The sequence below is a fragment of the Dermacentor albipictus genome, chromosome 6 (genome assembly GCF_038994185.2).
Source record: "Dermacentor albipictus isolate Rhodes 1998 colony chromosome 6, USDA_Dalb.pri_finalv2, whole genome shotgun sequence".
In the NCBI taxonomy this organism is placed as follows: domain Eukaryota; kingdom Metazoa; phylum Arthropoda; class Arachnida; order Ixodida; family Ixodidae; genus Dermacentor; species Dermacentor albipictus.
Genome location: NC_091826.1, coordinates 46,975,203 through 46,985,542, shown reverse-complemented (window position 1 = coordinate 46,985,542; position 10,340 = coordinate 46,975,203). Strand labels below are relative to the sequence as shown.

General features: G+C 48.5%; 1 protein-coding gene across 1 annotated transcript; it reads right to left on the bottom strand.

The window, feature by feature from the left end:
• Positions 1 to 367: 367 nt before the first annotated feature.
• LOC139061048 (uncharacterized) lies at positions 368 to 9,942 on the bottom strand. The gene is made up of 4 exons (XM_070540485.1): positions 9,374 to 9,942; positions 8,396 to 8,753; positions 3,973 to 4,111; positions 368 to 1,716 (listed from the first exon to the last, which is right to left on the bottom strand). The coding sequence occupies exons 1-4, from the start codon at positions 9,651 to 9,653 to the stop codon at positions 1,393 to 1,395; spliced, it is 1,101 nt and encodes a 366-aa protein (XP_070396586.1). The 5' UTR covers positions 9,654 to 9,942; the 3' UTR covers positions 368 to 1,392.
• Positions 9,943 to 10,340: the final 398 nt, after the last annotated feature.

The window sequence follows — 10,340 nt, the reverse complement described above, 5'->3', positions numbered from 1 at the left end:
TTTTTCGCCCATGCAAATTCTCAGCCGAAACTTCGTAGAACCGCGTTGTGCGGAGGACATCGCGAACGTTAGAATTTAAGCGTACGGGAGTATATATATGCATTATTAACCCACAAAAACTGATTTACGGTAGTAAAATGCAGGCACATGCGTTAAGGTGCGAGACAACCGCAGAAATCATCGGCATCTATAGCCGCTTGTCTTATCCTCATTTCTTATAGGAATAGCGAAATTACTAATCGCGTTTTGACACAATCGATCAACAAAGAATTTCCCTTTGGTGTGCCCTTTCGCTTGGTCCCTCTCTGCCGAGCAGTATTACCTAGGCACGCCCAGCAGAAAAAGAAACAAAAGAGAAGCCCTAAACTCGTGTGCTAGAGTATACTGTGCCAAATCTCCGATGAAATCAATTATCGTCAATGGATTATCCCATTAGTGAAGAATTGGGAGAACGATACGCATACGGAGCGGGCGGATAATTTCATACGCTTTCTTCATCACCACTAGCCGAACATGTCGCACCTCTTTTCTGGGTTCATCGAGGAAACATTGGGACGTTCAAATACAGGAGCGACGTCAGCGCCGTGCCTCAGCGGCACGTCACACATCCTCCCACCATTCCTCCTCTCCACGTACAAGGTGACAACCGGAAGGCGAAGAACGCTCGTTGATCCGTCATGGCGCCGTGCACCTTCGCCGCTGTAATGGCGTCGTCGAACTCGTTGGTGACTTCCCGTAACGTGTTCTTGCGCGCGCGCCAGCCCTCTTCAACTGCCGCGTCGGTCGCTTGCAAGTCCAAGCTCCGACGCTCCGCCTGCAGCTCCGCCGCTCCGCTTGCAGCACCGACGGGAAGCATCTGTGTTTGTCGAAGAGTAATTGATGTGATCAAACTACGGAGCCACCGTCAAGTCGCGAGCCCCGATTCCGGCGTACGGCGCAGTGCGGTGAAGAAGCTGGTGGCCGAGAACCAGGTAAAGAATGGGTGGTACGGCGCCAAACGAAAATCCAAGGTGCGACATGCCGGCAGCACCTTCCCACTCTCGTATATGGCACGTCGGCAGTACATTTAGTGGGTCGCCGCACAACGTCAGCGCTTCCGTCGACGACGAAATCCGATCGCCTCGCCAGCGGTTCGGTGAAGGTCAGGCGACTCCTGAGTGGACACGAGCTAATGTCCGGGTACGTTCCACGGTGATCGATGAATTACACGGGCTCTCCGGTGTTCTCCAGAAGCGCGAACACCTTGCCGAATCTGGCCACCCCGGAATACGAAAAACGGCCGATCACGGAGTGGCACGCCGCTACGGAATGAGTCCGCGAGCTCGTCGCCGATTCTGAAAGTCAGTTCGGAGACATCGGCAAGAGCTCCTACGGCGACCTTGAGAAGACGCGCTAAGCGTGTCGCCATGAAGAATAGGGGGGAGGCGAAGTCTGCACCCTCCCCACCTCGGTTGCGCTTCCGCCAACGCCCCTGGTGTCGGCTACCCCTGTGCCGAACCGCGGACTCTTTGTGCTCGTGTTGGTGTTGCTTTGACCTGCGTGTTTTTGACGCGATGGAGCGTTGAAGATTGAGATCATGTGCAGCACGACGGCGAGGACAATGGCGCTGAGCAGCAGAGCAAGCAAGCACGCGCCGGTCAGCAGCAGGAAGGAAGGCTTTGAGCGCTTTTGGCCGTCGTACTTGGTACCACCAGCAAGTGGGCTTTGAGAGCCACCCTGCAGTAGACAAGAAACACGTCTGGACTTCAGTATGTCAGGCAAATAGTTTCGGTCTTTCGTGCAACAGTTATTTACTGCAGATTCGTTGGTTATTAGCGGAGAACACAGAGGGCGAGCTTCGCCTTTTCGGATTCTGCCCCCAAAACGCGAGCCACACGTCATAGGAACCATGCGGTAGAGTAGAATTACCCTGATGCTTCAATACCTCCTGAAATTTTTGTTTCTGGGTCTTTCAGAGAGAATATAGGGGAGGGGGAGCTTTATTTCATTCTAGAGTCGTTCATCAGCAGCAGAGAGAGCGAAAGCAAAAGCGCATGCGAAATTTCACCATTTTTTTTCTTTTTACATTCTGCACCCACACTGCGATCTACTGACGTTAATAGGACGCCATGATTTCGAAGACAGAATAGCGTTTCTGAACCCTTCGTATGCAAAAAAAAACCCCAGTGGGGGAAACGGGGTCACCCATACATTTCGTTCCCGGGTTCTGTGTTTGCTGCCTTTAGAAATCATCTCCCATCGGAATTGCGCGCGGCAACCTTGGATCTCTATAGCTTAATCGCAAGGTCAGTTGCGGAATCCAGTTCACTTGTCTTGCTACTCTGGCAGGTGATTTGAAATACCAGCTTGAGCCGGAGTTATGCCTGCAGTTAAACCATTTCGCGGCACTTAGCAAAGTCGTCTCGTCCCTAGCGCAGTTCAACTTCACAGAATATTGTCTTACCAACTATAGTTTCCCAGCAGAGATTCCTCGAGTTCAATCCGCAAACGTTGCGATGTTTCCAGAAGACTGAGCTAGCATGCTTTACTGATTCGACATTGTTTTCTGAGTCCGTTTAACCAATTTAACATTTGTGCTGCCCGATTAAGAAAAAGTTTTCAATTTCACTCTTATTCACACACTTATTTATACACTCGTGCAAGCTTTCCAAACACCTACTTTGTTTCCCTTTGCCGGCTGAACTGGGGCATAACGAGGACAACAAAACGAAAAGAGCAAAATTTGACAAGTTCACCATTTTTTTGCTGTTGATTTCTGATTGCTCAGCGCATGCGCAGCCGTCTCACAGTTTACGAAATATTGTGCAAGGTCCTCTACAATACTCGGTTCACAACCAGTGCTTGTCAATAATAGGAACTTCCCTTGGGACCCTTTCACGTCCTTTGTGTATCGTCGTGCAGGAATTACCATACGAGGAGGTAGGAGTTCGCTAGAACGCGTGCACAACGTTTGTATGCTATAATTCCTCTTAGCGCTTTCCTTTATTTTATTATTTTTTTACGCGAAGCTAGAACAGCGAAAGGGCGAGTTGCTTGGCCCTTTGGGCTTTTTGACATTTTGGGCAATATAAGATTTCGCAATTGCGGAATTTGTGATAGAGCCCGTGTGCCTGATCGCGGGTGCCTAGTATATGTGCAATGTGCATCCTCATGTCATCATCATCATCATCATCAGCCTGGTCACGCCCACTGCAGGGCAAAGGCCTCTCCCATAATTGTCCAACAACCCCGGTCATGTACTAATTGTGGCCATGCTGTCCCTGCAAACTTCTTAATCTCATCCGCCCACCTAACTTTCTGCCGCCCCCTGCTACGCTTCCCTTCCCTTGGGATCCAGTCCGTAACCCTTAATGACCATCGGTTATCTTCCCTCCTCATTACATGTCCTGCCCATGACCATTTCTTTTTCTTGATTTCAACTAAGATGTCATTAACTCGCGTTTGTTCCCTCACCCCATCTGCTCTTTTCTTAACCCTTAACGTTACACCTATCATTCTTCTTTCCATAGCTCGTTGCGTCGTCCTCAATTTGAGTAGAACCCTTTTCGTAAGCCTCCAGCATCCTCATGTCCATCCTCATGTAGGTGATCACTAATTTCTACGTAGCGCACATTCGCACATGGAAACACTGAGGCCGTCTAACTTAGTACTATTCCTCAATAATCTCAAGACAAAGGCGTGTCGATCATCCGTAAGAACCGCGCGCGTTGTCTTTGGCGCGCAGTCGACTGATCAGCGGCCTTCACTGTTGTATTTGATGGTCACCTCGCTTCCAGTTTTCTTTCATCTGTGTCTACGTAACTCTTTGCCCATTTCTGGAATAGCAAGGCTGACGCGAGCTCCTTCGGCCGACATTTACACCTTTCCTCTCAACAAACGTTTCTCTTTTTACATCTGCTCTACTTATTGATTACGCTTTACAGAATGGCCCAACGAATAAAAAAAGAAAGAAAAAAGCGGTAATTTGCTCACGTGGCGCAGGTTGGAAGGCGAGAAATTGTCGTTCCCAGACTCGCGCCACGGCCAGGTTCGAACGGAGGACCGAATTTCGCTGCCGGGGTGAAATGCGCTCGACTTGTTGCGGAAGGCTGACGAAAGCTGGATGGAAGCCCTGCAAATACGTGAGTGTATCCGCCCGTTTTGTCAGAATGGCGCGGCATTTCACGAGGACAAACAAAAGAGAAAACCGCCTATCCCAAGCACGCGTGGTGGGATTTCGCGTTAATGTAAAGCATCTGCCACCCAACGCTTGTGATATAGTTGTTTAGCGCTTAGGTTTGGGCTTGTTTCGCTCCTGCTGTTGGCGAGTTCGCTATAGTGATTGACTGACTGTGTGAGCGCCCGCTTTTACACAGCGCGAAAGACCACCGAGGAAATGTAGAGTAGTGCACGTAAGACCAACTCGAGTCCCTTTCTCGCCTTGCTGCCTTGCGCGCTCGAAAAGACTCAAGTCGAGCCGAGCCACAATCCTTCCCGGCCCACGCAATGGCTTCCGAGATGACGGGCGCTGCCCCCCCCCCCCCCCAAAAAAAAAAACGTCAATGTCATTCACGAGCCCGGCTGCCCCATGGTGGTGTTGTTGGCCAAGTGGTCTGTTTGATCACGGAAGCAATTAATGATAAGTTGAGAGAAATTGTCTCTGATGAGGAAGGGTATAGCAGCACCGGTAGTGCCCATAAACGCATCATGTTGAAAATGGGATATGTAGTTGGGAAAAAGAGCAAGGAGCGCAACATGGCCAGTATGAATTTCAACGCTGAACAAATAACAAAATAATGTCACTAGAGTCGAGGAAGAACTTGGCAAATGGCCAACTAAAGAGTGAGAACATGGTCAACTTCTAAGTGTAATAACGACAGAAATACGGAAAAGAAAGATGTTCGTTGGAAAGGAAAAAAGAAACGGAAAAGCTGTTGGAACAGGGCTGTACGAGGAGCGAACGCCGAACGATAGAAAGCATCCCAAGAGCACAGGCAGGCAGAGAAGGCGCAGTTGCTGCAGGATGAAGTAACAAGTAAATGGGAAATATACCGGGAGAAAAAGACTATGGTTCAAACTGGCGCAAGCAAAATTAAAATGTGAAAGAGAACGTTGGTTGTCAGAAAAACGTGAGAAAAATAAGACCGCACCTAGAATATTTTGGAACCACATAAAATGATTCGGCAGGAAGTCAACACCAATACAACAATATATTCTAGACGAAGATGAAAACAGACTGGAAGGAGAAGCGGCAATAAATTACACCCGAAAAATAACTGCCGAGTCTTTCCAAGGCAATGCTGACGTTGTATTTGAAGAAAAAAAAGAGCATGAAAGAAACCTAGGTGGAAAAGGAGCTGGTGCTGACAAATTTCAACTAGAAGAAAGCCGAAGAAAAAATACCTAAGCGCACAGCCACAGGGCTGGACGAGGTTCCCGTTAGGCTGATTAACGAACTAGGACCAAAAAGTAAGAAAAGTTTGGTGAAAGCAGTGGAAAAAAACATTAGAAGATAGACGAATACCAGACAGTTGGCGACAAAAAAGAATGAATTTAATTTATAAAGGTAAAGGGAAGAAATATTGAATTCACTCGTAGATTCCGTTGACCATTACATCGGTAATATACAGGCTAGCAATGCAGGCAAACAAATTAATGCTTCAAGCATGGGCAGAGAATAATAGCATTTTAGGAGAACTTCAGAATGGCTTCAGAATAGGTACGCGTATAGATGATAACTTATTTGCTCATACTCAGTGTATTGAAATATCAAAAGCAGAAAGCAGACCATTATATGTGGCCTTTTTATTCATTACAAGAGCCTATGACAACGTAGACCGCATTATATTGTGGGATATTCCGGAAGGGGAAGACTTAGGTGACGATTGTCTACAGATTTTGAGAGAGATTTAGATAGAAGGTACCGTCTGCGTTGCATGCGAAGGGCTAGGGAGTGAGGAGCAAGTTGATATCAACAAGGGACTCAGGCAGGGGTGCCCTTTATTCCAACTGCTGTTTATGATGTACCTGGTGAGGATGGAGAAGGCGCTAGAAAGTGGTAATATCGCTTTTGATCTCTCATACAATAGGCGGGTACAGTAGTAGAGCAGCAGCTTGCAGGTTTATTTGATGCGGACAATATTGTGTTGCTAGCTAAGAAGCAAAGCAATTTAAACCTCTGGCTAGTATCTGTGGGCAGGAAGGCAACAATTTAGGTTTGAAATTTAGTGTTAGACAATCAGGTGTTATGGTATTCCATGAAAACCGTGAGCAGACAGTGGCGATACAGGGCCAGGAAATGCCTCGGGTAACAGAATATAAATACCTTGGTACATGGATAAATGAAGGCAATAGATGTATCGAAACACAGGAAAAAAATAACAGTTAAGGGGAAGAAAAGTGGCAGCCATAATAAAGCACAGAGCGCTATGGGGATACAATAGGTACGAGGTGCTCCGAGGTATGTGGATAGGTGTAATGTTTCCAGGACTTACTTTTGGAAATGCGGTTCTTTGCTTTAAATCAGGGGCACAATCAGGAATCGACGTGAACCAAAGGTCTGTGGGTCGCCTCGCATTGGGCGCTCATGGAAAGACTGCAAATGAAGCTGTGCAGGGTGATATGGCTGGAATAGTGTTGAAGTTAGGGAAGCTCGAAGTAAAACTGAGTATGAAGAACGACTGAGGAATATGGAAGAAAGTAAATAAGCTGGCAGAGTGTTGAGGTATCTGTACAGGAAAAGCATTGATTCACAGTGGAGGAAAAAAAAAGCAGGAAGCTTACCAGCAAGTATGCGGCCTGTAGGGTGGGCAACACAGCAACAAAGAACGTCAAGGGGAACGTCAGAGAGGCCGAAATAATCTCATGCGTGGCAGCAATGGAAAAGAAACCTGCCATGATTAACTACTTAAGAGGAAAAGACCAAATCAGGAAAGAAACAAGGTGTGATAACTCAAACAGAAGCTCATTACTTTTCGAAGCGAGATCGGGATGTCTTAGAACACGCACCTATAAAGCGAGATATCAGAACTATGAAGAAGCATGTGCTTGCTGCGGTAAAGCTAGGGAAACTATGTGGCATGTTTTATTAGAATGTGAAGACGTCTACGCAGTGGTCGACTTACGCGTCACTGGCCTCCTTGAAGCGAGAGCAGAGGTTCAGTCAGAGCAGTGGAAAAGTAAACATGTCCGCAATAGGGATTAGTAATAGGTGATTGGAGGATGGTGGAACAAAAGTAGGGAAACGACAACAGACGAAGGCGTACGAAAGTACAGTGTGCAATAGAAGATAAGAAAATTTGGTGGTGGGAGTTCATAGGGTTTTTAAATCTTTTTTTTATTGTTCAAGCTAAGTAGGACATTAGGCAGTATGATAGCAAGCGCTTGGTGGCGCAACCGACCACCCCGTTCCAAAGGGGACACTCATAACATTCATCCACATCCATCCATCTGGTAGGACATTAGGCAAAATAGTAACAAGAGCTCGGTGGCGCAACTCACAGCCTCGTTTCAAAGGGGACACTCATAGCAACCATCCAACCATCCATCCGGGCGGCCATGAAGGCGGCCGTAGGAGGCAGACCGTAGGAGGAGGACCGAAAGGGTACAAACATTTTTAAAGGTGCATACTCCATTTGTACATATACTCTTAAAAAATTCACGCCCTTTGGGGTTATCTTGTCCCAAAACAATAATCGTCATCTGTCTTGCCCGCACTTCCTTTAACGCTGAGAGCCCGGTACTTCCTGCGTTATCAGCATGACACAGCGTTCCCGACAGCCGGAGCTAAACCTGCCATCACGCTTCATCTGTAGGAGGACGTGCCCACCCTCGCATGATTTCCCTCGCACGTACAGCATAAGGCGCGCAGCCGTGATGTCATCGCACATGGACTTTATGCAGAACGGCACGGAAACGCCGACCGCGAAATTTCGCCTGGGGTGTTTATATAGTTTATGAAAAAAGCTAACTTTCAGAGGTCTTCTGTGAATTAGACTGCTACGTCAAGATTACCAAAGGTAGCATGCTACAACGCTCTATACCAATTTAGTGTTTGTATTTATGTACATTTAAAGTATCATCGTCATCTTCTTCTCCTTCTGCCTCTTCATCAGTCTAGTTTCATGACGATTGCAGGACAAACGCCTCTCCCAGCGATCTCGAATTATCCGAGTCTTGCGCAAGCTGATTCCAACGTGCGCCTCCAAATTTGTTAGTGTCATTTGTTACTCCAAATTTGTCAGTGCCAAATTTGTTACTCTGATGGTCCACGGGTTACCTACGCTACACACAATATGCCCTGCCCAGCTCCGTTTTCTTTTTTTGCTCCACGTCAACTAGAGCATACCATGCATACGAAAGTAAGGGTATATCTTTAAAGTATGCAGTGTGTAAATATGTATCATGCCAGCATTACCTCTGTGAGATCAGGGGTGAGGCAGTTCCTGAGGACCTCCCTCCAAATCGCCCCGGGGAGTGGGGAACTTGTGATGTGCCGAGCTCGAGGGTGGTGTTGTCGTCATCCGAAGCGAAATACGGGGTGGCGGAGGGGGATGTCCGTCCATTTGGCGACGAACTACCACTGGTACCGCCCGCTCCACGACCTCCCCGCGCAGCCATCAGGGCTGGGGCAATGTACCGGAACCGCGGGTCCTTCAGAGATATCGTGGGCCTACGTCGAGTTTCCGTAGGGCTTCTCGTCGAACCTGCATCGTCGGCCGGCTTGGCTGCGACTTTGTCTTTCGCAGACTGCGGCTTCGGGGCGGCCGCTGCACCTGTAACCAAAGATGCGAAGTTCTTGCAGACCAAGGGACGTGTTCCTACAAAGTGTTCTGGCGTAAAAACATGGGTGGGCCATGAGGTCGAGACAGCAATAAACTATATGACCTATACGGATTCAAAATATTCTGAGTCATCATCATCATCATCAGCCTGGTTACTCCCACTGCAGGGCAAAGGCCTCTCCCATACTTCTCCAACAACCCCGGTCATGTACTAATTGCGGCCATGCCGTCCCTGCAAACTTCTTTATCTCATCCGCCCACCTAACTTTTTGCCGCCCCCTGCTACCCTTCCCTTCCCTTGGGATCCAGTCCGTAACCCTTAATGACCATCGGTTATCCTCCCTCCTCATTACATGTCCTGCCCATGCCCGTTTCTTTTTCTTGATTTCAACTAAGATGTCATTAACTCGCGTTTGTTCCCTCACCCAATCTGCTCTTTTCTTATCCCTTAACGTTACACCTATCATTCTTCTTTCCATAGCTCGTTGCGTCGTCCTCAATTTGAGCAGAACCCTTTTCGTAAGCCTCCAGGTTTCTGCCCCGTAGGTGAGTACTCAGTATTCTGAGTATATGACACTTATGTTAGCCATATAGTTCCGAAGATTTCAAACCTGCGATCCCGAGAAAAGCTCGGCGAATAGGTGTGCTTCCTCCAGATGGTGACCTGCGACCCCTCGGCGAGCCTTCGGCAGCCTTGGCGGGTGACCCCTCAGCTTTTCGAACACGAACGCCAGCAGGCGTTGACGATGTGCCCGCTTGCACCAGTATAGGTTGTTGCTTAGGCGAGCTTCGCCGTTCCGGCGAAGCGCTTCCGGATTTCGTCGGTTTCACCGGGCCTCGCGCAGGGGACTGGCCTCCCGTTTTTGGCACCCGTATATTGTGCAATTGCATCGGCGAACCCCGAAGCACTGGCGAAGCATCACCGGGTTTTGGAACACCAGCTTCGCCATGTTTCGGCGAGGACGCACCAGGTTTTGAAGACGGGTCCGCCCTCACGGGCGATGTCCTACGTGTCGGCGTACCTCCTCGCCTTGGCGAAGCTCGAGCGGACGTGTCCGGTCTCGCCGAGCTGGGAGAGTCGCTCGCAACCGGTTTCTCGTGCAGGTTTGCCGGCGAAGCTCCGCGGTTTGGCGAAGCAGTCCGTTTTGGCGAGATTTCCTCGCCTGCCTTGCGCACTTCGCCGTCTCGTTGTGGCGGTGGCGAAATGACGGATGATGAAATGATGAAATGATGATGATAGGTTCAGGAATTGTGGCACTTACCTGGGATGTGCGATTGACTAAGAATGAAGTGGCGTGGAAAAAAAATATGAAAAGGGCCCCGTATGCACCCTACAGGTTGGAAAGGTTTTAAAAAGAAGCCACGATCGAAGAGCAGTCACTCTGTAACGGCCAGGAAAACGGGAAAAAATGAATAAAATGACTACCAGAATATTCACCACAAACGCACGCAGTTCGCTCCCCTTACTACACTCACGGCGAGCGTGACCACATGACTAGAACTACAGGACTTGCACCATTTACTAATAAATTTAGTGACGACGGTCGGCTCTTCGCGACACATGTCCAGATCGTAGTG